Here is a 27,682-nt window from a genome sequence, read left to right on the forward strand (position 1 = left end):
CTCGTCTTGGTGCTAAAAACTAATTACCAGACTTTCTCGCACTAACAATTCGAAACTAGCCTATTCCACTCGCGAGATTGTCAACTTAATGCGACGTTTGTAATCCATTTTTAAGGGTTACCATATCGATTTAGACCCAATTTCGTCCCCAAGAAAGTAAGAAATACTCATCACTTTCCTCACCAACATGGGAGCTGTTCTGGGTGCTTGCTCGGCGGCTACTTGCGCTGCAAATATAGCATGTTGTTGTGGTTCTGCTGCTTGTGGTTTGTGCTGTAAAGCTTGCCCTTCTTGCAAGAATTCCACATCGACGAGAATTGTCTACTCCATCTTTCTACTCTTTGGGTTAATTTTGTCGTGTATTGTGCTCATACCGGGAATAAGAGAAGAGATGGATAAAATACCGAAGTTTTGTGAGGTAAGATTGGTAAAGCGTTTCATAATTTCAAAACACCTTTATGTAAAAGCGAGCAATTCGTTTCCCGAATACATTGTAAAGCACTATTGCCCATAATACCGGATTCTAGGATGAATTTGAACAGAAGTATAGTGACAGAATTCCACAGGAAATTTTTTTTCTGTATTATTCATTCAATTTAAGTGACAAAGAAGAAGTCGCTCAGAGGAAAACACATCTTAAATTGTTGTCTGTTTTTAAGTGAAATTCATGTGACGTACGATTAGCAAGTGTACAGAGCTTGCGGAGCTCTTAATGTTGCTTTGGTTTACCATATCCCCACCAAACCGCTAAAAACAATCATTACTACACAACTCGGGCAGTCAGAGGGCCAATAACTAAAAAGCTTGCTCGGGACCGTACTGGAAGAATATCGGCCCTCGGTCTTTTTGGGACGGACCTCACTGCGCTCGGTCCGTACTGTCAAGACCTCGGGCCAATATTCTCCCAGTACGGCCCTCGCACTTGGTTAATAAAATGTATGTATTGTAGTAGGTATTCTCTCGTATAATACATGGAAAATATTACCATTTCTCCTTTCAGACTTTTAGAATTGCTATTTTTTTTTACGACGTCACGTCGGCCATTTTAGCGGCTATATCTTGTGGTGTAAATCAATCCTGTGACAGTACAGATATCGTTTTACAATTAATGAAGTTTTCTCTTTTCACGGAAGATTTGTAGTGAGATTCCAGTTAATGCTCATACTCGGCCCAGAGAGGGTAGTAGTGATTCCAAGGAGGGTTTTTTTTTTTTGAGAATGAAACGAGAGTTGCCTGCAGTGTTTGTTGGCCCTATGTGGCAGTGACATGGATGATATGCATTTCAAATTCTGTAACAATACGTTTTGTGATACAGTTTTTTGTCATTTTACTAATACCGTAAATCTTGCATTTACTTTTGACAATATTTTGTTACTGTCTGCTACATGACTGCAAACACAAATTTCCTACTCATCATCAGGGCCAAAATAACTGTAGCTTGGATTACTGATGAAATGACATAATTATGACAAAATTCAGACTGATTTGCTGACCATACTAGTGAGCATATTGGAATGTTGTATAGAGAATAGGAATGACTGATTTTACAGGAAAATTCAGTATCTGACAAGGGAATTCCACATGTAAATTCCACACGAAAACCAATATCACACAAATGGTGAAGAGACAAGTGTGATAATTATCAGTTTTCAATTGCAATTTGTATAGGTAATCACATGATTTCAAGTGCAATTTGGAATAAATAAGCATGAGTAAATTTTTTCAAAGACTAACAAAATTGCAAGAGCCTGTAGGGCAAGTGCAATTTGTGGTCTGAAAAAATTTACAAGTGCTTATTTGTTCCAAATTGCACGAGAAAATCATGTGATTATCTATTAATAATATACATGAAAAAATACGAGGTGGCTTCTCATAACTACGCATAAGAAAAGCGCGTGCATCAGGCACAAAAATAATTTATTCAAACCCTGCAAGTGACATTGACCTTGACATTGACCTTGACATTGACCTTGACATTGACATTGACAAATCATTCTGACCAATCAGAATGTCTGGTTTCTTTCTTTCTTTGCACTGAATTAACTCTCTTCTGCACTGAATTAACTGAAAACTGCATTCATCTTAACCAATCAGAACTGAGAAATTTTTTCATGGATATTATTAGATGCAGAATTCACTCGTCAGGTCATGGATTTTCATTGAATCTCATTTAAACTGAAAAAAGTGAGAAAAAAGAGAACAGCAGTAACATTGTTTTTATCGTGAGCACGAAACAAGGTGCAAAACAATACCACTAAGCCTTGTTTTCAACTTGCATTTCCAAGCTGAATACCTTGCTTCATTAACCAATCAGAGTGCAAGATTTTAGTCAATTATGCAATTCTAGACAATTTATCCTACAATTTACTCAGACAGGAAGTTGTTTATCACTTTGTTCAACAGAAAGAAAGTAAGATTTGTGACAGCGTTGTTGGTTACCTAGCAGTGTATCGTATCTGCTTTGCCATGGCAGCTTTCTTCTTCTTCTTCTGTCTCATCATGTATGGTGTGAAGAGCAGTAAAGATCCAAGGTCTGGAATGCAAAATGGTTTCTGGGGTCTCAAGGTCTTGATTTATGTTGGTCTGATAGTGGGAGCATTTTTCATCCCAACTGGATCTTTTGTGGAAGGTAATGCAAGTACATGTTACTAGTTTTTTGCCATTTAATTGAATGTCTTTTATAGTAATCTTTTAATTTTTGAATTTTTGAAGTTGCTAGCCCTCCAAGCCTTAAGATTGATTGTTTATTCTCCCCTCCAGATGCTACATATTTCCTCATAAATCAGTCACGAGAATCTAGTAAATTAGATCAAGACAACAACTTCCACCTGATAAGTTTGAGTATTCTCATTACCTGTATGCTGGATAATGTATCCACGGATGTTATAGGGACAAGTTAGATATTACCAAACCCTTTCACTTCCTTATGTGACCAAGACAGAATTTCTCCTTACAATATCAATACACTATCATGCAGACAAGTAATGAGAACAAAGAAAAATATTAACCAGTGGATTGTTCATTGATCAGAATAGTTCTTGAAGAATTGTATCACAGACAGCAAAGAGAATTACTAATGAGATCTCAGGAGTGAAAAGGTTAATTCTTGGAGTTAAAGGGTTAACAGTTTGAGTCTGGTTGAGTGTTAAAATTGTAAACATTTTGTTCAAGTAGAAGGCATCCTATTCTGACTTCTTGTAACTCCTGTTACTCACTGACTCTTACTATGCAGCTAGAGACCACATCTTAGAATACACTTGAACGTGTAGCTTGTCCAAAAAGCTTAAATTTACCCATCACATGAAGGTCTCGGAAATTTTAAAAGCTAAATTGGGAAAATAGCTAAATATCTAAGTCTTAGTTTACTTATTAAGCTACAGACTGAACTTTCCATTGGTTTACTAGCATAATAACTCACTGCCCAGGTGGAAATCTTATTAAGATCTTAGTAAGATTCTTAATAAGATTCTTACTAAGATCTTATCTTACTTCTTAATTAAGATTCTTACAAGATTCTTACAAGATTCTTACAAGATTCTTACAAGATTCTTACAAGATTCTTACAAGATCTTACAAGATCTTACAAGATCTTACAAGATCTTAGGAAAATGCTCCAAGATCTTACCAAGATCTTACCAAGATCTTACCAAGATCTTACCAAGATCTTACAAGATCTTACCAAGATCTTACCAAGATCTTACAAGATCTTACAAGATCTTACCAAGATCTTACCAAGATCTTACTAAGATCTTACCAAGATCTTACCAAGATCTTACCAAGATCTTACCAAGATCTTACCAAGATCTTACAAAGATCTTACCAAGATCTTACCAAGATCTTACAAAGATCTTACCAAGATCTTACCAGATCTTACTAAGATTCTTGTAAGATCTTAGAGGATCTTACCAAGATTCTTGTAAGATCTTACAAGACCTTACCAAGATTCTCACAAGATCTTGATAATATGAGATCTTACCTAGATCTTACTCAGATCTCATCAAAATATTTCTCATTTCTGCTAAAAAACAATGTTACCAAAATAGAAAGAGCAGAAAAAACTTTAGAACAATATTTTATTAAAACAGAAATCCTATTTTAATTACAAAGCAATGAACTATTTATACAAGTTTGAAACTCAGAAAACAAGGACACTACTAAATTGTTCCCAAGTAAAATTAAAGGGCGATGCACCTCTTTGCAACATAATAATGGTATTCCAAATTTCATTAATGGAAAAAAAATTACCACTTGTTTTACTAAAAAGTATGAAGGTAAGATTAATATTATTTAAAAGAGACTAATTCAAATGCATAATTAAAAAAAGCTGCAACAAATTATTGTTAGGCTCCAAAAAATCTAATGTACCACTCTTTACCTAAAGGGAACCTCCACTAAAACAGGACAATAACTTTAAACTACAGAACATATTGTTCGCAATCAGAACTGTTCAAACTTTTTTGCAATGAAAGAATTGGGACCCAAAATAAACGAATTTCAAAAACGCTTGTTTTGGTTTTTAAATTTCGCGGATGCCACCATCTTGAATAACTGTGATGGGCAACAGTTGCTCTCTTGTTTCAAACAAAAGCCCTTTTGTGAAAACAATAACTGCAACCATGGCACGTCACAATCATTCAAGATAGTGGCACCTGGGAAATTTAAAAGTGAAAATAAGTTGTTCTAAATTCTTTTTTTTTCTGAAACAATTGCAAATATTATTTTGTACAATTTTAAATTGTTCATTCGAGTCAAGGTGGAGTTTCCCTTTAACAATACATTTTTAGAATTAGAAGTTTGGAAACTCAAAAGTGATGTGAATGTTGGACTCACAGTGACCTAAAAATCTAAGAATACTACTTATTATTGTTGTGACTTTTTAGGTTTCAGTAACATTCTCATCACTTTTAAGTTTCCTTTTGGAATCTAAACACTTTTGGTTTAAAGACTGCCATATCTGGCCCCACTTCTTCTAGAATGGAACCTCTCCAAACTTTTCTGTTATGGCTCCTGCATGAATAAAGATGCAAAATAATTTCATTCATTTATAAAATTCGAGAACATTTAGGAGGTTAATGTTCAAGAGGATGCTCAATGTAATATGATCTTTATAATAATGGCAGGGTTCGTACAGGTCATGGAATTTCAAAATTTCATTTTCCAGGCCTGGAAAGTCATGCAATTTAGGTGTGGGTCATGGAAAGTCATGGAAAATCAATATGCTCTCTATGAGTGAAAGGCAATAAGACCCAAAGTTGAAAAGTTAACTGATGAGTCCAAAAATCAGATTTAATTTCATTAGAAATAAACAGAAGCACACATTGTGAGAATGTTTGCAAACATTCTTTCACACTGCATTCTAGTCTTGGAATCTTTCAAAAGGTCATGGAAAAAGTTATAGAAAATCATGGAATTTTAACAGGTCAAAAGTGTACGAACCCTGAATGGTAACAGTAACACTGGAACCTATTTACTGTGATGAAAAAGATATCAATGTCACAGACAAGTATAAAAATTAACTATGTTCCTATTTAAGTTAGGCTTTTCTATGTTAGCTATTATACATTCACATTTCAATTCTACATTTAACTAGTCTTTAACTATTAACAATTATTCCACGAGCACGCATTGGATATGAGATGATAGATAGCCAACTCGGTGCTACGCGCCTCGTTGGCTATAATCATCTCATATCCGACAAGCACGAGTGGAATAATTGTTTTATTTAAAAAAAAAAAATGCCCCCAAGATATTAGACAAATCTTCTCGACTTTATTTTGTAAGAAGAAACCGGATGTTACAATGTACAGATATTAGATTATGGTATATTGGCTCACCTACCATAATGGCTAAGCCAATAAAAAGTCTTGAATTGCATTATCCAATGATCCCGTTTTTAATAATGGTTATTATTAAAAACTAGATCATTGGATAATGCAATTCAAGACTTTTTATTGGCTTAGCCATTATGGTATATCAGCCAATATACCATAATCTACAAATATGGCAAGCGTATGTGTCAGATTAAAATTAAAAGGGAACTAAAAATTGAATAAAATTTCATTTAATTTAACGTTTTTAATGAAACAGTTATTCCACTCGCGCTTGTTGGATATGAGATGATTATAGCCAACTCGGCGCTACGCGCCTTGTTGGCTATCTATCATCTCATATCCAATGCACGCTCGTGGAATAATTGTTAATTATCTTTTTAAATAATGTGAAATTCTGTAAAGGGAACTCCTCTTCAATGATCCTAAACACAAGCTAAGAGAATATATTTTCTTAGGTGATTACACAATGTTGTGAAACTAAAAAGAAATTAATTACTTCTTCAAAGACTTGTCCTGTGGGGGTCCAGCACTTCCTTCCCCGTTGCTTTTTCTCTTGCTGGCTCAAGAATTCCAGCAGCCATTTCTTCTGTTGTAAAAAGCTGTGAAAACACCTTAAACTCATATTTCTTCAGGTCCCCACCAGAGGGAATGGCAAGAAGTTTAACCTCATTGTGCATCTAAAAGAAAAAAAAATGTGTCATTAGTGACTATCTCATTTCCAAGAAGTTTCAATAGGGACCTTAAGATCTACAATGGTGATGGTGAAGAAAATGCCTCCAAACAGTAGTATGATTGGTTAAAAGTTGAAAATAACCTTGCTGCATGTGCTGCTCATATATTTTTGGTACTGTGCATAAAAACGACATGAAATCACCAAATTTGAGGTTTTAAGGGCAACGTTCCCATAAAAATGCCTATCTTTTATTATCTATTCTTACTGTGAAACTGCTGGCACTAATTCATTTTTAAGATACTTCGTCCACATTAGACAACATGAATAAGATGGAATAACCACGAAAGACTTACAATAGTGCAAAGTTATATTTTGAGGTGATATTTCCGTTGATGTTGATCTTAAGGTCTCTAATTATTGTAGATGTAAAGCTGAACTCAGGTGACTCCCTCTCAGGCTATTGCTAAAATATGCACCCTCATGCCATTATCAAAACAACCATTGCAGTGCATGACACCTACCAAGGATGCTGTGGGGGAGCTTCCAACTCCAGGTCTCACCAACATCACTCACACTACTAGCACCTTGAATTTCGTACTTGGGCTAAAAAAAAAATCAATAACAGAATTCTAGTTTGAATAAAAGAGAAAACAAATAAACAATAGAATGGAGACTTATGACGATTTCCTTGACTTGTCTGTTGGTACATTAAAAGATTATCTTGACGTCAGAGGTCTTCAAACTACTGGTAAAAAAGTGGAACTTGTGGCGAGGGCTCATTATGTACATCCTCTGGTTCAACAACCTCTAACTCAGTCTCTTTATCTTCGGGAACCTCTGGCAGAGGCTCAATGCCAAAATCCATTTCAACATTGTCCCCTAAAGAATCATTAGATGCGGATGTGCTTGCCTCTTTATCCAGTAATCTTCTTTTTTGAGGAGTCTTGTCGAACTTGTTTTTCAGTACAGACAAAAAAAGTGTAGGGTTGGGATATTCTCTAGTAGGCTGTCCATCTACAAAGTGGTTCGCACAGACAAAAGTCCCATTTCCAGGTGAAAAATCATACCGCTTAATCCTGGGACTATAGCATCTTTCCATTTCTGGTGTTTATTCTTGGCTGTGGTAAATTTAAAGAAACGGATCGAACATCATTTTGTCGGATATCTATCGTCGTTACAACCACCAACGCAACAGCGAGCTGTTTTTGGCTTGGCAGTCGACATAAACGCGCCTGAGATTAAAAAAAGTATAAGTAACACTTACATAATCAAAAAATGGAATATGACGAGCAAAAATGTAGAAAACATGCTTGAACATTTTCTCTTTGATGTTTGACACTCTTTCACGTGGTTGATTTGCATATGTCACCTCCATAAAAAGTAAAAAAATCGCAAGAAAGATCGATCTCAGGCAGCTCAAATTTCGTACATACTTCGGCTATATACTTACCTAAAATTTCTGAAAATTTGAAGACCAGAGATTCATCTGACAGGAAGAAAATTAAGGAAATGTAGCTTGCATCCGAGTCACGAGTCAAATTTTTACAGTTAACGTACGAGGCTTGGTAGCCGGGCCTCCCAATGTTTTGCCTGCCCAACAAAATGGCGGCGTATACCGTGATTTGTTGAACTGTACGTTTTCAAAGCGATCGTTGTCGATTTGCGTTGACGATTTTAAAATTGAAGTTCAAATGCACTAGATCTGTATGAAAAAGCTATTTTAATCAGGAGGTTTTATTTCTTCGCGTACTCCGGTTTTCCCCTCACATAAAAAAAAAAAAATATTTCAGTTGATTTGTTCTGCTTTAAGTTGATTTGTAGTCTCCCAAATTAGTAGAGCACTCATGCTCAAATAAATAGCCTTGAGACTCAAATAAAGTGATTGTTGTTATTAGTATTAGTATTTACTTACATGAAATATCATTAAAAGCTAACTTTTTTGACAAGATCTTGTAACATTGTCTTAACATTGTTTTTAATAGATGTAAGAGTGTTGATACCTTAATTAATAATTTTCTGAGATCTTGTCATTTTTTTTATCAATAGAATGCTGCAAACTGACTTTTGATGACAAGATCCTGTAAGGTTTCTTTAAGATCTTACAAGATTTTATCAAGATCTTTTAAGATCTTAAAATGCTACACATTGACTAAATTTGACAAGATCTTGTAAGATTTATTTTAAGATCTTACAAGATTATAATTAAGATCTTTTAAGATCTTAGCAAGTTGGATACTGATTTTTTTTCTGATAAGATCTTGTAAGATTCTCTTAAGATCTTACAAGATATTTTTTAAGATCTTAGAATGTTGAATATTGATTTCTTTGGATAAGATCTTGTAAGATCCTCTTAAGATCTTACAAGATTTTTACCAAGATTTTTTAAGATCTTAAGAGTTAAACAAGATCTTATTAAGATCTTAATCTTAATAAGAATCTTACAAGATTCTTGTAAGATCTTACAAGATCTTAATAAGATTTCCACCTGGGTTGGGTTGTTGGGGGAACAAAAGAAAAGTTGGTAAATCATGTCAGTTTTTCATGTGCTTACTGGTGCATTATATGATAGATTTTAACTAATCCAGGTGCTCATAGTATCTAGTGTCTTAGTTATTTTACAAAGCCTTATAATTATGACTACATGCTTAGGATGATTGTTCAAACATGTTGGTCTGATCATTCCTTAGTTTGGATGTACTTTGGCCTGATTGGGGCATTCCTGTTTATCTTGATACAACTGGTTCTTCTTGTGGACTTTGCTCATTCATGGAACAGCTCTTGGGTTGAAAAAATGGAAGAGGGTGGCTCCAAAGTCTGGGCAGGGCTGCTGCTTTTCTTTACGTTCTTGATGTATGGCACTGCTATGGCAGGAATTATCTGCCTGTACATTTATTTCACTCATGGTGTAGATGGTGCACCTGAGAAGAAATGTCATACCAACAAGTTTTTCATCAGCTTCAATTTGATCCTGTGTGTTATTGCATCAGTGTTAGCCATTCATCCCAAGATACAAGAACGTCAGCCCAGATCTGGTAAGTTCTTGGAGAATTCAAGAGATCTCAATTTAACAATTAGATTACATGTTGCCCTGCGTCTGTTGAGGAATTGATCACAGATGACATCGAACTGCAGCTTAAGAACAAAAAAGTCACACATGAACCACAGCTGGGTGTGTTATGGATGTTCTTTCCACTGTACTGTACAGACCCTAAGCACCACAGAATCTTTTGTTTTATCTCATAAAAAAAGCAAGATGTTATTAATGGTGACTTTATCTATGCATCTGTCCTCCTTTAGATCATAAGTGAGAACAAATAAAAATGCATGTATGATTCAGCTTATTGTATTATTGCATTGACTGTCTGGCTCAGACAAAAATCAATTCCCACAAACGAAGTTGCTGCTTAAATTTATGACCTTCAGGCAACAGATAAAGTCAGCTGGCAAATCAAATGTCAATTTGTATTTTTCATCTTGATATTTAATATGGGGAGCAGGTTTGGCGTAGTGGTGAGAGTGCTCGCCTTCCACCAATGTGTCCCGGGTTCGATTCCCGGACCCGGCGCCATAAGTGGATTGAGTTTGTTGGTTCTCTACTCTGCTCTGAGAGGTTTTTCTCCGGGTACTCCAGCTTTCCCCTCTCCTCAAAAACCATCATCATTTGAATTTATTTATTAATTTAGAATTTATTTGGATTTACACACGACTCCACAAGCTGTTCAGCTTTAAACATTATCGTGTCTAAATGAAGGTGTCATTATTGTTATTATTATTATTATAATTATTATTATTATTATTAATAAAAATAATACTTGATGATTAGAGGGAATTATCGTTATCATAGTGTGTATCCTCTAGTTTTTCTTACATTGTTATTAGACATGTTAATACATTTTTTTTTCGATTTTCAAGTATTTTATCATAATTTTTGTTATAATTTTTGTGATTATGGTGAATAAAGGATTATTTTTATTTATTATTATTATTATCATTATTATTAGTGAGATTTACAATTGTACATTTAAAAACACAAAAAAAGTTTCCATTTAATTAATTTTATTATTATTAGTAGTCTTTGATTTACCTTCGACATTATCTTAGTGTTATTTTATTACTTTTTTCCAGGTTTGCTCCAGGCAGCTGTCATTACACTCTACACTGTTTACCTAACATGGTCAGCTTTGCTGTATGACCCGGGTGAGTGAATATAAAATACTATTTTTGTGTTCATTTCAACATATGATTATCACTTATTGTTTAAAGTTGTCCTTCTTTTTCTCTGATTTTTGCAAAATGAATATTAAAATTTTTTCTATTATCTTTAGTTATTACTCAGCAAATTCCAGTTTAGCCCTTTAATTCCCAAGATCTCAGCTCCTTACTTTCTGCATTATAATTCTTATGTTAGTTCAGAATTTGGTATGGGATCAACTTACAATCCCCAAATTCATATCTTTTTTTAACAGTTAAACTTACAAAGCCATGAACAATTTAAAATATGCCTTGAATGTTGATTGTTTTGTAACCAATCACAAAGGAGATCTTGAGACCACAGAAGTGGGTTTTATCAGTCATGAATCCAGTTTGTTTTAAAACAGTTTCAAAACACCCTCTGTCATCTTTAGAAAAAGTTAAGTAATTGGTATTCCTAAATGTATGGAGAGCCAAACCAGTTTGAGGGATTTTATGAATTAATAATGAAAGGCTCCTTAGAGCAACCTCTGCAGGGCTTGAAAAAACCCCTGTTCAGTCATCCGGGACAAGTAGATTTTCCCTTCGGGCAAGTAACTTTCTCTCCTTCCTTGCCCGACGGGCAAGGATCCAGCGGGCAAGCTGTTCGCCGACTAAATTTTTGATAACGATTTTGAGAAAAAAGGTAAGCTTTAGGCCCAAGGGTACTCATGTGTTTTGATGAAGCTTGACGAAAATTACAATTTATAGTGTTGTTTTGTTGATTGCGTGATGCGCGCTCACGGCTCAGAAGTGGTTGCATAGCACATGATTAAAATCTTCCCCGATCAAATTTCTTTCCATGATAAAAATAGCCGCGTTGGGAACGAAAACGCTGTGTTTATTTCTTAATTGTAGCAATTTCCCGCGAGAATGTTTCGGTTTCTCTGTACAAAACTTAACTCAACAGCGATATAGTAATTAAAACTGTAGAAATGGTACATGAAAACTGAGAAGTTGCATATTTCTACCGCGAAAATGAAGCTAGCCCTTTAATCCAGGTAAAATCCAGGAAAATCTCTGTTCATGAATTATTAATTAGTTTGAAAACTTGGGCAAGCCGGGAAGTGCCCCGGGCAAGCAAAACTTAAGGGTTACTTGCCCAACGGGCAAGGTGTAATTCAAATATATTTCGAGCCCTGTCATGGTATGAATTTTTGGCACCCTTAATGTAACCTGCGATCTGGCTTTCTTTGGAAAGTTTTTTTGGATCGTGGGCAACACGCGCTGGCACAATTATTGTGTTTGCAAGCGTTTTGGTGGAGAAAAATTTCCTTTCCATTTTTGGCTCCACAAAGGTATGTTTTCATCAAGTTTGGAATAGAAAAACCATCATGCTTCAAAGGACAGGATGCCATTTTGAATCTGTCCAAGTAATTCGGCATATTCTCGCCTTTATACGACCCCCAGAATAAACGTACACTGTGACTTTGAACAGGTAAACTTGTCGGGAGGGGGAGAAAAAGTGTTTAATCCAGGTTTAATGCATAAATTAATGTCTAGCAAAGTGAGTGTGTGATTTTTAATTGAATTTTGCCCCCAAACCCTAACCCCCTAGTATGACTTACATGTACATCACACCATGAGGTAAAAAAGGACTAAGCATCCCAGACATAATTATTTTAGGTGTTTACAGTTTTGTAAGTTCAACTGCAATTCTCATCACTTGCCTGCTTGATATTGTACTGATATGATGAGGAGAAATTCTATTTTGGTCACTCACGGGAGTTAAAAGGTTAGGACCTGTTTGGTGTTTTCAGAGGATAGTTTTCACAGAATATCATCTATTTAAGCACATGTTACTTTCGATTGACTAAACTGAAGAGTATACTTAAAAAAAAAAAATAGTAAAGTACATCATGTTTAGTAGCACTTATCATGTTTCTCTCAGATTCTTCATGTAATCCTTTTGTGAACACTGACCCTTCGGTGAAGAGCATTGACAACCAAGCCATCATTGGTGTTGTGGTGATGTTTCTCATGGTTGTGTATGCAAGTGTTAGGACAGCAAGCAGCTCACAAGTCGGAAAACTTGGTATGAAGAACCCTACAGCAAGTTCCTCAGGTACCACTGAAGCCACTACTCTTCATGATGGGGGAGGTGCTACCAGTGATGTAAACCTGATGGAGGAAGGGAATGGACAGCGGGTGTATGATGATGAACAAGATGAAGTGGCTTACAGCTACTCCTTTTATCATTTTATGTTGTTCCTGGCCTCTCTTTACATCATGATGACCTTGACAAACTGGTACAAGTAAGTAAATACTTTGACTGTTGTCAGTTATATTTCTGTCGTTTTTTGGAGCAGAACTTACGATGGACATTTTATATTCAAGAACACACCATCAACATTTGTGGTTCAAAACAAGTCACAATACATGTAGCTTTGAAGAGGTTTTTGCTATACCACTTCCTCTTTGTTACTTTGCTTTTGTTATTTCTTGAATAATGTCCTAAAATGTTGTGAGTTGACTAAGAAACAGTAAACTTTAAGCTCAGTAATGAAATAAGGAAAGATGGTCTTGCATTAGTTACAAATGTGGGACAAAGGAAAAACTCAGAGGCTTGATGAGGAATTAAACCTGAAAATAACGAGGTTCTGATGTTTGATTCCCCACTGGGACTCAGAACTTCTTCTTTGTCACAGTGCGTGACAGCGCAAAACAGCCTTCCTCACATGACTGTTGGTTTAAGTGCAATTTGGTGAGCAGAATGCATGTGCATTAATTTGCACTGTTTCTTCTCACCTTAAACAAATGAATTGTGTTCATACTGGATCTTAAAGCAATCTGAACTGCATGTACCTGGTGCCTTGACCTTACAGTTAGTGAGCTCACTAGTGGTCCGGGTTGGAGCAATGGCTGGGGACATTGTGTTGTGTTCTTAGGGAAGACACTTTACATACATACATACATACATAGGTTAATTGACCACTCCCCATAGGGGCTTTCCAGGGCCAACACCCACCCATCCCACCCAGGGGAGGACATCCACCACACAGTAATCTCGTGCGTGGGAAATGAACGTCACCTACCCCTAACCCTGCAGGAGACGGGGCCTACGGTTTATTCGTCCTTATCCGAGAAGACTATAATAATTATCTATCCATTTCTTGATTATAGAAAGGTAGCAAATTCTCCTCACTTATTGTAAGACCATGAGTATTGGTCCGGCCAGGGCTTGAACCCGCGACCTCCCCTACAACACAATCCGGCGCTCTAACCAATTGAGCTAACTGGGAAGCAGTTAGCTCAATTGGTGAGAGCTAAATTGTTAAAACATGCATAGACATTTGGCTCTCACTTTACTGCACCCAGGTATTTAAATGGGTACCAGGTATTTAATGCTGGGGGATAACCCAGCAAAGGACCAGCATTCCACCCAGGGGGGAGTAGAAATACTCCTAGTCACTTCATGCTACAGAAAGTGGAGTTAAGTGCTGGCCTGATATGCCACTTGGCTCATAAACAGACTTTACCTTTTTTTACTTGGTTCCTTGATCTTGTGCTGTCAGCAGTTAGCCAGAATTTTTGTCAAATGCAAGTTGCTTGAATTTCAGGCCTGAATCCAGTGACATCCACAATCTTACAAACAGCGGTGTGGCAGTGTGGATCAAGATAACCTCCAGCTGGATGGGTCTACTGCTGTTTATCTGGACCCTCATTGCCCCTGTCCTATTTCCGGACAGAGATTTTGACTGAGTGTGACCAGGCCTGTCTTCCAGAGTCCATAGACATTGCAACTGATTCTCTGAAAGCCCGCATAAACATTTGGTTCTTAATTAAATTTTTTGTTCTGCTATCTTAGGTTTATAAAGCTTAAGGATGTTTTTTCTTTTTGACTGTAGCGTTTAGCTTTTGTGAATTGATCCAAATTTAGAGTTAAAAAAAAAGACAAGAAGAAAGAAATCATGGCAAGAATGTTCGAGAGTTTCCGTTGTTTATTGTCATCTTGGTTATTTTGATGTTTTTATAAAAACTGAAATTGAACTGAACTGTGTTCTAAGATTGTTGTGCTGGCCTATGATACAACTAACAGGCGCATTCTTATTAACGACAATTTTGTCATTGGAAGTCGCCTTATATTTCAGGTTTGCTCAACTTTTGTAATGAAAAGTAAGGGACGTGCACAATCTGAATATGTTTGGAAAAGTTAAACTGAAATGTGAACAGGTACCCCGGCAATGGGTGAAAGGGCTACACACTGTGACTACATCACTTTTCATGCCATATTGCTTTAATAACAAGATCATTTACACTACGTTTGGTTATGCTTTTTAAAGTAACTTAAGCCTTAAAGATACAAATTTTCCCAGTAATGATAATCAGAATATTTCTTGTTAATAATAATATCTATCTGCTCAACTACATGTACTACCGACGAGGGTCCTGAACGGGTTGAAGGGGGAGGGGTGGGGGGGAGAGTAAATCCTTATGTTCCCCACAACCATATTTGCAGTCTATTTTTGGCGAAATCCCAGTACCAGTCCCACTTTCCTTTGCTTGTGATTCCAAGTACCGGTGCCTCGCTTGTCTTGCTTTGTGAAAAGATGGTAGACAAATTCCGTGTCATTTTCCCATTCAAGGCCCTCACGAAACGACAGTGCAGCTTACGTTGTAGACTTTGTGGATCAGTAGTTAATAAATATTTGTTTAATTTAACAAAGAAGAAGAGGAGATGGCGGGAGATGCGAGCGCGGGGTACACAAAGTAAGAATTCCCACCACCACCACACCCCCTTTCCCCGTCTCCCTTTTCAAACAGCATAGAGCTGAGAGACTAGTCACCTAGTATATTCTGACTACACTCGGGAACTGAACTGAGACACTAGTCACCTAGTATATTCTGACTACAATCGGGCGAGATAATCAATGTGAAAGTTTATTTAGGATGAGTCAGCCAGTCCTGTGGTATACGCACCATTACACGATCTGCAATGCACTGCATGTGTTCACTGAAACTAAAGGGTTCTACAAAAATAGCCTGTGCTACTCCAGACACGAAAAAACCAATTCCTCATCTAATGCAGCAGCACGATACCCCGAGAAAAGGATAGCCAACCTAGATACATTACTAATCACATAGAAAAATCAATGAATGTTGTGATATTTTACAGAGAATTGTAAAACAAAATTACCTTAAATAAGAAAAAAGAAAGTGGTCAAACCCAAGAATGACTTGATTTTCCGCGAAAACCCAAAAGAATCTGAAACTACCACGATGCCACGCGAACCTCTTCAACGCGCCGTCCAATATTAATTTCTGACTAATTCGTTCCCATGTCACTCAAACGTTAGAAGTTACATTTCCTGGAGGGAAGGACTTTTAGGGGAGATCACCCGGACTTCAGGGGTGACGGAGGGGTGATCAGCCGTCGCTGTATAAAGTTGACGGTCAACTAACTGCTAATGGAAGGGGGAGTGGGTATAAGAATATTACAGAGCCTTGGGGGAGGGGGGAATAGGTAAATTTTATCCCAACACAACCGAAATCTTCCGAGCCCCCACTCCTAAGCGATAAAGAGTGGCAGGTCGCTAAGCGTGATTCGATTCAGCAATTATCAACTGACTTAGCTTATGTCTTGTTAAAAGAAGCTTCGGTTAGCGCCTACACATTACTATCTTAGAAAAAGCTCGCGCAAAGAATCTGTTCATTGTACCATAGCACAAAGGATGAAGGGCACTTGGGTAACACGTCAGCACATAGAAATACTGGCGGAGCATGGCCTGGTAACGAAAGTGGTAACTGTTATTAATGCCTACAATATGCTCCCACAAAAACAATGCTTGATAGGGTATATAACAAACTACGAATGACAAAATTATAGCGTAGATCATTCTCAACAGGTCGCGTTCAAGTTCCACGCTAGACTTGTGCACTGACCCGGATTTCAAGTTGCTTGCCGCTCTCGGACGAACATAGATCGCCGCTCGTGGGTCTGCGTACGAATTGCTTCGTGATGTTGTCGTAGTCATCGTAATCTCTGACACTTCGTCGAGGTTCCTTCGGAGCTGACGACGCCTGAGTTTGACCGCCACAGCTCCATAGGAACATAACATAACCAGGTAGGGTGCTATATAAGAGAGAACGAATCTCACGATGGTATAATTTTTTTGGTCACCGATCGGAAATTTTGACATGCAAACTTTATGTCCTAATGGGTGCTCCACCAAAATCCGTGTTACAGCTAAAGGCAGCGATAAAACAAAGGCCACCAACCATATTCCTCCAATAACAGCCAGCATTACGGATGTTTTTACTTGTTTCTTGAGCGGGGACGTCATTACCCGATAGCGATAGATAGCTATGGCTGCCATGTCGCTTGTAACCACAATAATGGCTGTGACCTGTAGAGGAATAATTAGCCTACAAGGAAACTGTCCAAATATCCAGCTGTGGGTCTCTGCGTACACCATAGTGAATGGGAGGCAAATTGAGCTGATGATTTCGGCCACGGCCATATTTCCCACCAGGTAATACGTGAATGGTTTGTATTTCCTAGGAAGTTCCAGCACTGATTTTAAAACCAATGAATTGCCGAGTAAACTGGCGAGTATTATAATCGAGAACACCACGAGGCGAAAGACTTTTGACGCTACTGGCTCAGTGAAATGCGACTCTGTACCGGAAGCATTAGTTATGCCATTTGGCGGTTGAATACTCGCCGAGTTGTAAGTGACGTTCATCTTCCTTGCCAGACTGAAATCGACTTGATTGGATTCCTGTCATAAAAATTGATGAGGAGAAATGTTAGCACACGAAATCTTTTCTATTGTTGAACACTAAAGCTCTGTGTTTCCTTCTTGGTTTTCTTCGCTGATAGTTTTCATTACAGATTGCTAAATCTCACATTCATACATTGATGGATTATTACGATAAAAAGTTACTCTGCGTAAACTTGAGCGCGACATGAACTTATTGGCTTAGAAGCTATGCCAACCCTAGAGTACGAGTAGTCCCTCCTTTCCGGCGAAGTCCGTCGTGCGAGTCAAAACAAATCAGCAAAAAAAAAAAAAAAAATGATGTCATCACGCCGGAGCAAGGTAGGGACTTTCAGCAGTCAGGACGGCAACGCCACGGAAGACCTCGATTAAAAAATGAGTTTCTACTTCTAGTTAGAATTTCGAAAATGGCTGCATGTGTTTACCGTCTTATAGGGCGCCAGACCTCAAACTCAACATAACGTATAAAAGTAGCGTTGAGTTCCAAATGTAAATTAAAATAATTTGCCGCCGCGGTTTCGCTTCGCAGACAACGCAAATTTTGGTGATTTCAAGTTGTTGTTTTGCAAAGGATGGCTAAGAAATGTACAAAGTTTTAAAGCGCTTGCGCTGGGCTATTGTTCTGCCAATTAGATCTATTGTTTTTCCACGTTCTCGTTGCCGTAGCCGTCGTGGTTTGCTTAAATTTAGGGACCTTAAGAAACCACGATGGCGACGGCAACGAGGACGTGGAAAACAAGAGATCTAATTGGCAGAACAGTAGCTCAGCAGGTGCGTTTTGAAACTTTGTACATTTTATAGCCGTCCTATGCAAAACAACAACGTGAAATCGCCAAAAGTTGCGTCGTCTGCGATCCGAAACCGCGACGGCAAATTATTTTAATTTCCATTTGGAACTCAACGGCTACTTTATACGTCATGCGGAAGTTGAGCTGTGGCGCTATATGAGACAGTAAGCTCCTGCAGCCATTTTTGAAATTCTAACTAAGAGTAGAAATTCATTTTTTAATCGAAGTCTTCCTTGGCGTCGCCGTCGTGGTTTCTTAAGGTCCCTAAAGTCACGAGTACTGCGCGGTGCGCTAACATCAATTTTTTTTCTCGTTTTTTCTTTTTTAACTCACGCGACAGACATCGCCGAAAAAGAGGGACTGCTCGAGGTCTAAGATTTACCTTAAGGGGAGAAATTTATCGGAGAGAAAATGATTTGATCTAAACGCAAAAGACATTTTATACTATGTTCTCCTTGGGATGGAGGAGATTGTTTCGAGCCTCACAATCAGTTTTTCATTTGTCTCTGGGAATAAAATCAGAGTTTGAAAAAATTTAATTATTTTGATCTTGCACGTCCTCGGAGAAGCTATCTAAGATTTTTTTTAGATTTCGGGAGGAGGAGTCCTTCAAAAGAGATCGGTTTAAATCTGTTCTGGAGAGTCCTTGTCGCTATCTCACCGGAAAAGGTCGAAAAGTTAATTACGATATGACATGCTCCATTGCGAAAATTGACCACTTTACTGAGCACCTATGAAGATATTTTTGAAGCACTGTATTTTGAAATTACTTTTTCGCATGCCCCACGGCGAAAATTGACCTTTTTTCTGAACACATATGAAGACATTTTTGAAAAACTGTAATTCTAAATTACTTTTTCATAAATTTTTGAGAACGTTATAATGATTATATCATCTGCCTGGTCAGAAGTCAGTTTCACATGATCAAATATGCCAACAAGACTCACGTTTTCTTATTTTCGTCAGAACTCAAAGAACTGAAAGCTGTCTGGGATGTGCAGAGCTCTTTCAACAGCAGGTTCACAGGATCAATGTTAATGTCGTGACTGTGACGGACTACTAAGTCCTTGTGTGTGTTAAACTTCGATTATCATGGGCACGCAGTTTTCCAATTTCCCTAACACTGAGAGCTGAGCTGAGTGCTCTAGTCTCACATCTTTCCGTAATTCTTTTATTTGCCCTTCCAAAGTCTAATTTTAGTGTTATCGTTGGTGACAGGCATCAATTACTTTGCAGTAAGCCGCCGAAAATTGTTTTAATTAACACCGGGAACACGTACGCGACTTGGCAGATGGTTTTAATCGATTGCTTGTGTGAGAGTTTTTTTTAGAAGCTCTGAAGAAGTTGAATTTTTTTCAAAATACTAACAGTGTTTAACAAAATTGCTCAATAATTAGAAGCGTTGCAGCCACAAGCAAGTACCCTAGCTCCGCCCAATTTAAAGATATTCCCCCAACTAAGGCGAAAAACACTTGCTTTGGTATCGCATAGAACGTAAATGTTCCAATAACACTGCGCTCGAAGGAAAAAATAAAAAGGTACCGGCAGTAAAACCATTTTTCCGCGTATGAAAAACTGCCGTAACTTAATAGCTATGCTGATGGACAAAACGGATTTTTAAAGCAGTATGTTTCTTATAAATATTCAAATTATTACGTTACTAGTACTTTTGAGGAAAAAATAATCGGAGCTGTTGAAACCATTTTGTCCGCCTGAGAAATAAGAGCGGCAAATTAAGTAATGCGGTTTCGCATAGAAAAATCGAAGACTTCTCTATAAGACATGGTGACCAATAAGAGAAGCTTCTGCCATTTTCTCGAACTACAAAGCATGTGTAGGGAATAATTCGTAAAAATGGAGAAAAAATATTAAAAACTCGCCTTCCTGAACATCAGAGGCTTACTGTCCTTTCAGTCACTACTAAGTTCTCAGAACAAAAAATAGATGAATAAGGATCTATTTTCTTTTCAATGCTGCGTTCAACATCGACCACGACAGCTCCCAAAAGTTCTTCGAGTCAGTTGTGATCGTATCAGAGCAACGCCGGTCAATTTGAATAGCAAAGTAGGGCTTGTTGACAGAAAGCATTTGTGTTTACATGGCTGGTGTCCTGTAAGAGTTTGGCAATGCCAGATAAAAATGCTATTTGAATAGCTGTTAAAGGTGTAACTTGGCTGTAGATTAGGGATTGAAATAAGACCCCAGTCCGTCGCTCACAGTTTATTTGAAGAGGTGGATGAAAATTTGCTTGGTACCACAAGTTAGGTAAAGCGGTGCTACTGAGAGAAATACATCCCCCACGATAATCATATCAAAATTGCGAAAATGACATCTGGTTTGAATTCATTATTTCATTTAGACAATTACTTGGAAATTTTCTGCCCGATCGAACAATGCTGTATTTACAATTGCAAGCTTCTCTTGGCAAGTTTTTGTTGGCATTTTGGATGGGAAAAAAAAAATATGTGACAAGATTAAACTTGGCAGTAAGCTTTGTTCTAAGACTGGCATATCACGTTTTGAAAAAATAAGACTGACTTGTTTAAATTCACGAGGGTAGGTAACTTGACAGAACACTTGTTGTGGAAGTTGTAAAGAGTTTTAAAGAAATTCACCTCCAGCGGTGAGTTTCTCACGACAGGAGTTTTTGACAAGTGTTCTTCGATAAAATCTCTGGCTAACTATTTGCTTGACAGGCAGACTCAAGTTGTCGAGGCACACTCCCTATTAATTCAAATTCGGCGTCAATAACCATTTCAAAAGTTGTTAGAGTGGCTTTTCCGACTATCAGAAAATGTGAAGTACGAAATTCATCAGATTCATCAAGTTTCCGACCAAAAAAACATTTTCAAGTGGAAATGAAAAAATAATAATCCAAAAAGTTTAGCAAAATGTCGTTTGCCTTTGAGCAATTTACAACGCGATTTGTCATTCTGCCAGAATGCGGGGTAATGCCGCAACACAAATTGACATGTGTAGTTTCACAATGGCAATTACGATAACGTATTCGAACACGATTATGTATTCGAATATGAGTTGATGGCTTGAGCTCCATCCGGCTAGCCCTACCCCTCCCGTCACCCCACGAACACACTCAGTTTTCGGTGTGCAAATTATCGCAATCGCAGCAGAAAATTGGCTCAGCGAAATATTCAGTAAACTCGTCTTTTCTTAAATAATTTCGGAGGAATCACACCGGGGAAAATAACTTCTGGCTTTAAAGTAAGTCAGACAACCACCTCGTACAGCTATCAATATAAAACTTCTGAGAGTTGAAAAATTCAAGATAGTTTCGACCATGACCGGCCAGCGCCAAAGAGGGATTACAGACACACCACAGACACTGTTACGTTAAAAAAAAAAAAAATTAAAAAAAAAAAAAAAAAAACCTTTTTGGTGTAATGAACGACTATCATCGAGGGTATGCGTCGGTTTGACGTACGATGTGGCCAATTCCTTCCCCTCCCCCCCCCCGCCCCCTTCACGACTCGACAAGCTCCGCTGCCACTGCCTACACCAAAGCTGTCTACTTCACGGGAAGATATTCTTCCATAATTGATAAAGGAACTCTTAAGAGATAGGAAGTGGTACTGAAAATTAGTATAAAACCTTTTAAGTTGCAGTTTTGAGGGAGTGAGAGTAAGCAACTTATGTTCCGGTTACAAGACCATGCGATAGCGTGAGTAGTAAGTATGTATATATATATATATATCAAAACACTTTTGATGCAAATGAACATCACCCTCGAAGAGCTTTAAGTAATATCTTGTGAGAGCAGAAAAGAAAAACATCCGCAGATTTTGCAGTGATGTAGACACCATGTCTGCATTTTTATAAACTTCTTCGCGAGTTTAGTATATTAATCTACTTTCTTAGCGTTTATTTATAAATTATAGCTCCAAGTATTTCATAAAGAGAAATGCCGGTGCTGAGGCTGGTCAAAGTTAATACAATCTCGAATTTTGAAGAAATTTTACGAAATTTTACGAGGTAATTGTCTGACTTTACCTTAAAAGCCAAAGGAAATATCGCAATAAGCCCGTAAAGCAGCTATGGCCAATATCCTTATCTTTTTTATTGTTGGAGGCAAATGCAATTTACACCTACGTTGAAAGAAAGAACATACCATGAAAATGAATTAGGTTAAAAAGCTGGAATTGCTGATCCAGATTAGTTTTTCTATAAAAGAAAAAATATTGTATATTCCTCGCAGAAAAAGATATTGCTATGAAATAGTAAGAAAATTACGAATGATTACCAAGCAATTTTTAAATTAAGGGCATAGTTTGATCATTACTGGAGTTTAGTGGCGAGGAGAAACATATGGTTTCGAGCTGGCTCCTGTCCATTTTAAGTCAGTCTACTATTTGTAAAAGAAAAGAAACAAGAAAGAAAGAAACTAGACATAATAGATGGTGTGGTATTAGTGCGTGAGACAAATACTAGAATTTCTATTTAAGTTACATACGGTGATCGATGTTCCGACGGCAAACCACGTTCCACTTCTTTGGTCAAAGAGAATGTATTCAAATCTTTCAGAGATCGAATAAGATATGTTATGCCAGAGATCTTTTGTCTCTTATGAAAGCATTTGTTTGCACTCATCTTCCCATACTCTGAAGTTCATCCAGTCTCACTTGATGTCACTGAATTTGACTCCTTTCCGATTTTTTCAGTTTCAGATGCTGTCCAAAATTGTTCCTTAAATTTCTTTTATATAATATTATTTCGACCGCACTCCTGCCAACATGATTGGATATCTACTATCTTTCACTGGAAATTGTTTTTGACTCTCAGATCTGGGTGTCTGATATTTCATTAATTAAAAAATTAGTTTCAGACCAGTTTGTTTATTAAATTTAGAGCTGTTTCTGAAATGATGGAGAATTCTTCCTAGCTGATGAACAGCTCTCGCCAATCTGCTGGATTAAGAAGGATTTTTCGGTCAGAGCAGTGGAGTGGTCCGTGATAACAGTTCCAGTCATCGAGAGGTGAGGAAAAAAGAAAATGGTAAATTCCGGTTTGTTTTATCTTTCATTCATACGATATACATTTGAAACACCTTCTTTCATAAGAACAATCTGGAGATGTCGATTTTAAATGGAACGTTTTGCAGACGGTTTTCAGCAGCAGTATTAAGTCTTGTAAGGATAAAAGGCTTTGTAATTGAATAAAACGTAAAGCAAAATTTCAACGATACGTTTTGTGTTGTGCCCTCTAATAAATAAGAAAAACACGTGGTTGCTTCATGTCATTTTATATCAATGATTCGGAGGAAATTTGTGTTTTTTCAATTACTCTCAGCCTCCAAATAAAATCGCTAGAAGACCTTTCTTTCGTCTCCTCTCCTCTTTGGACAATGTGTAGCATACAAATCCAGCGGTGGTTTTAATAATTATCAACTGAAACAAATCTCAATTACAATCAGTCTCCGATCGGAAAACCTTTCTATGCAAATTTACATCAAGCTTCTTCCCCAAATTTATTTCCACGTTGAATTTCTCAACTCATTTACATTTCAAGGTTCCTGATGGTGTCAACTGCCCCACTTCGTGTAGGTGTGGGGCCGAGTAAAATTAAGGATTAATATCACGTGTGTTTTCAGAAGTTGCTGAAATTGCCCTCGTCGCTTCGCGACTCGGGCAATTTCAACAACTTCCGAGCACAAGTGACATTAATCCTTAATTTTACTCGGCCCCATGCGATTACTTGTTAATGAAATTGAGGGGAAAATTACTGAATTTCTGAATGCGCTCTTCAGTAATCAGTCATAAGAAGCCATATAAAGTTGACAGAGAATCAGTGGCCACAAAAGCACGAATGAGCTGAATGAAATTTTATTCTTGCACAAAGATACCAGGACTTTGGAGAGGCTTTTGATTTTAGATATCTCTCCAGTGATGCCTGCATTACTTCCAGGTAGTCGGGCTCATACTCATCCCCGTTTTCTTTTCGTAACTCGGCATAAAACTGCGCCAGTGTTCGGTCGAGGACATCGCTCTCGTACTCTTCTAAATTTGTTTGGAAGTTTCTTTCATTCGCCCACTTTTTGAAAACGTTCTTCCAGTACTCCGTGCTTTACCTCGTGTTTCCGTTTTCACTCTTGTCTTTTAATTCTTCGATATATTCCTCGTCAACTATCTCGAAACGAGACGCCATTGTTACAGAAAATCTTCAGCTGCAACAACTTTTCGATAGCATAAGCTGTTGCTAGGCAACCTGAGTACCAATCATGAGCTAGTAATTTTGCCCTCTTCTCACGCAAAATTAAGAATACCCTCTTCATTGACCAATCAGTATTCAGTAACTTTGCCCTCTATTTTATTATCACCAGAAAAATTAACTCATCGAAAGTCCAAACTTAGCCTTGGGGAGTTGCTCCTTCTCTTTTGGATTAAAAGGAATTCTAAACGAACGCTGGAGGTTTCCGAACTTGTTTTCGATCAGCAATGAAGTGTAGAAAGCTTCGTTGACCAATTTCATGCAAGGATAGATCTTTCGATAAATTTTTAATAGGTCTAGTACAGATTGGATGAAGACAAATTCTTGACAAATGGCCCTGGAAGATATTTTCAACAAGTGTGCTTTGAGTCTTGGAGCATAATTGTGGAAAAGCTACGAGTGCGGGTCAAAATGTTCATTCTGTTCTTGTCCAGTCAACAAGGCTGTCTTAAAAACGACAATTAAATTTGTTTTCGATTCCCCTCGCCTCGCAATAAAGAAAAAAAGATTATGCGTACTAGTTTTGAATTTGTTTTACTGTTTTCTTACACAGGATGCGTCAATCTTCACAAATTCACCCTATGTTGTTAGTAGCAATACACTTTGTATAATAGTTTACAAAAATACCTACATATGACAGCACCAGCGTCTACGATTCTTGGCGAACCATACCCGATGAACGCCGACAAACAACAAGCTTTACTCGACCAAAGCCGTTTGTGTGGCTTTTACGAAACGAAAAAGTAAGCGAACAAACGAACGAGCGAAAACACGGGACAAAAACACTATAGAATAAGCAGTGCCTTACATTGTTCATCAGTTATGTAACCCTTAGTGACATATCGTAATTTATTTTCTTTCAGTCAAACGTCCTATGTTGCATAAATATGCACTACAGTCCCAGCGGTCAGTACTGCTCCTTTCTTTTTTTTTTTCTTTTTTTACAGTAAACTTCGCCATTACAAGTTACCAATAGAACGAGACGCGAGTCACTAGTCTGGTTTCTTCCCTGTCATACAAGAAATAAGTAATGCAGATACTTCTCCCGCTAGTCTTGAAAGAATTTGGACTTTTGTCAGAGTCGATTAATGATGTTTTCATTGCCATTAAATTGTTCTTTTCTGTTAATTTGAGCATAACAAGAAACGAGCATCACAAAAGACAAAAACTCAGGGACAATTTTCAACACCGAATACAACTTTTACGCCATTACTTGCATACAAAAATTGTTTAGGTTTAATGTTCCTTTCCTCTTAGATAACGATGTATTAAATAAGAGAGGAAAGCTGATTTAATAGAGACTTGAAACCGAGGGTACAGGGGTATGGGTAGCTGCCTACGTCAGGTTACCGACTCTTGCTGCTTTCCTTCCCACTTGACTTGCTACCTGAATATGTCTGCTGATATCCGTAAGTGGTGGGAGTCTGGGCTTGACTTTGATCTTGATGCTGTTGATAGTAACCATACTGTGGATATTGTTGGTAACCCTGTTGAGTGGGCGTGTGTTGTGTTGGGGTTTGCTGTGTCGGCGTTGACTGGTGTTGTGATGAGCGCTGCTTCTTTTGACGCTGTACATGTTGGGCTGCGGCTGCACCCCACTGCGCAGGCGTAAGCTGTGTAGGGGTCTTCTTTTGAGAGTCTTGTTGTTGCCTGGCGACAGCGGCCAGCGCAGAGTAGACCTTGGGGTCGTTGATTCCCCTGGGGAAGTGCTGCTGGAGCTGAGGTAACAGTCGAGCGGGGTCCACATCAGAATTGATGGAGGGAGTACCTCCTGGGGTGTAAGGGGTGTTGCCCTCGGACATGGCAACTGGCATCCTGTGCCGAGGAGTACCTGAAATATAGAAGAAGTCACTTAAATACGCAAGCATGGCGTAACCACAGGGGACAGGAGATAACACAGCAATTTCAAATTAGACATGGTCTGATGGTGGTTTAAGGATTTAATGAATGAAACCGGGGAAATTACTATTCATCGACCAAACGTTTCGACACTCCTGTCTAGTGCCTTCGTCAGGGGTCATCTGATCGTTGATCGTGAATTGTCGGAAATAATCCGGGTAATCAGGGCTCGACACTAACTTTCCAACTTACTAGCCGAGTGGCTAGTAACCAAAACGTTACAACAATTTCAGTTTGTTTACTGACCAAACTGGCTAGTGGAAATCGAAAACTACTTGCCAACTGAATTTCCACTACTGTAGTCTGTGGCTAGTTGGCTTCCGTTAATGTCGAGCCCTGTTATTATTACTTTGGTTTTGCTTTACTCCGCAATAACATGGATCCAAACAAAAAACCTCGCGCCACGTCCTCGACAATTCAAATTCAAAACTAAACCCACTCGCCACTTGGTCCCCAAGTTTTCCCGCGCTTCAAGTTGTTGTTGTTGTTTTTTTTTTTTTTAACCCAGAGTTAACTTTGGCTCAGGCAGACAGACAAGCAGACAAAAAAAAAAAAGTCTTTTTATAGGATTACACAATTACTGGTGAACCAGTAGTTTCCATTGTGGTCCTTGCAAACAAATGAAACAAATGGTCTAAATTGAACATAACATCATTAAGAACATCATTAAGAACCCCAACTGGCCGGAGGCAAACCAGTTGGCTATTTACAAGCGTGGCCAAGGATCTGAACTCGGGGCCACCGTGAAACAGATCCAGTGGTCAGGGTGGGACTCGAATCCGAGAGCGGCGGATTACGAGTCCGACACTCTAACCACTCGGCCACACTGCCTCCACTAAGACAAACACGAGATAGACAGAAAGAAAGGCAGATAGAAAGACAAACGGACAGGCAGACGTAAAGACAGACAGACGCACAGACAGAATGGCCGGCAAGCGGGCACCTACCAGGTATGGGGTCCCTGAAGTGCTCTTTGAACCATCTGAACAAGCCATTCAACGTGGCGTGAACTCTTCCTCGGTACCTGAACCCATCGGGGGTGACACTGACATACTCTATCCGTGGTTTGACACGGGGAAGATACCCCAAGAAGAACTTCCCAGGGAATTCTTTAGTTGTGCTCATAAGGTAAGGGATCCTTTGTGGAGCCTTCCGTTTCTCCGCTTGCAGAATTTCTTCCAGTTTTGCCTTCACTCCGTCTACAGCTCTGTAGTTCTTGTGATTGAGAATCTCTCGCGCGAATGAAGCCATCGGCTGAACATGCCGCGCAATGATCTCGTCCAGATCTTCAAATTCCTATCATATCGAGAATGCTCA

At 38.2% G+C, this 27,682-nt stretch overlaps 3 protein-coding genes and 1 long non-coding RNA gene across 10 annotated transcripts in view; 1 reads left to right on the forward strand and 3 right to left on the reverse strand.

The window, feature by feature from the left end:
• Positions 1-40: 40 nt before the first annotated feature.
• On the forward strand, positions 41-14,995 carry LOC111344940 (putative serine incorporator). Its single transcript, XM_022952206.2, has 6 exons — positions 41-418; positions 2,404-2,629; positions 9,192-9,536; positions 10,630-10,701; positions 12,626-12,989; positions 14,295-14,995. The coding sequence occupies exons 1-6, from the start codon at positions 188-190 to the stop codon at positions 14,434-14,436; spliced, it is 1,380 nt and encodes a 459-aa protein (XP_022807941.2). The 5' UTR covers positions 41-187; the 3' UTR covers positions 14,437-14,995.
• On the reverse strand, positions 4,056-9,013 carry LOC148717911 (uncharacterized). Of its 6 annotated transcripts, none has more exons than XR_015994381.1 (5): positions 7,955-9,013; positions 7,415-7,622; positions 7,026-7,107; positions 6,328-6,508; positions 4,056-5,007 (listed from the first exon to the last, which is right to left on the reverse strand). It is a non-coding gene; the product is annotated as an uncharacterized LOC148717911 (long non-coding RNA). The 6 variants fall into 6 exon arrangements; XR_015994379.1 differs by having other exon boundaries at positions 7,415-7,736; positions 7,955-9,005; XR_015994383.1 differs by having other exon boundaries at positions 7,572-7,622; positions 7,955-8,986.
• Positions 14,996-15,598: 603 nt separating the features above from the next.
• On the reverse strand, positions 15,599-17,420 carry LOC111344941 (neuropeptide Y receptor type 2-like). Its single transcript, XM_022952208.2, has one exon. The coding sequence runs from the start codon at positions 17,418-17,420 to the stop codon at positions 16,335-16,337; it is 1,086 nt and encodes a 361-aa protein (XP_022807943.2). The 3' UTR covers positions 15,599-16,334.
• A 7,564-nt stretch (positions 17,421-24,984) lies between these two features.
• LOC111344939 (transcription elongation factor SPT6) overlaps positions 24,985-27,682 on the reverse strand; it is a 28,902-nt gene continuing 26,204 nt past the window's right edge. For both annotated transcript variants that reach the window (XM_088742151.1, XM_088742150.1), the window contains exons 28-29: positions 27,313-27,661; positions 24,985-26,297 (exon numbers count right to left, since the gene is read on the reverse strand). In XM_088742151.1, coding sequence (XP_088598277.1) covers positions 25,813-26,297; positions 27,313-27,661 — 834 coding nt within the window. In that variant the 3' untranslated portion in view covers positions 24,985-25,812. The remainder of the gene's footprint in view (positions 26,298-27,312; positions 27,662-27,682) is intronic.

Source organism: Stylophora pistillata, chromosome 13 (assembly GCF_964205215.1).
Source record: "Stylophora pistillata chromosome 13, jaStyPist1.2, whole genome shotgun sequence".
Classification (NCBI taxonomy): Eukaryota; Metazoa; Cnidaria; class Anthozoa; order Scleractinia; family Pocilloporidae; genus Stylophora; species Stylophora pistillata.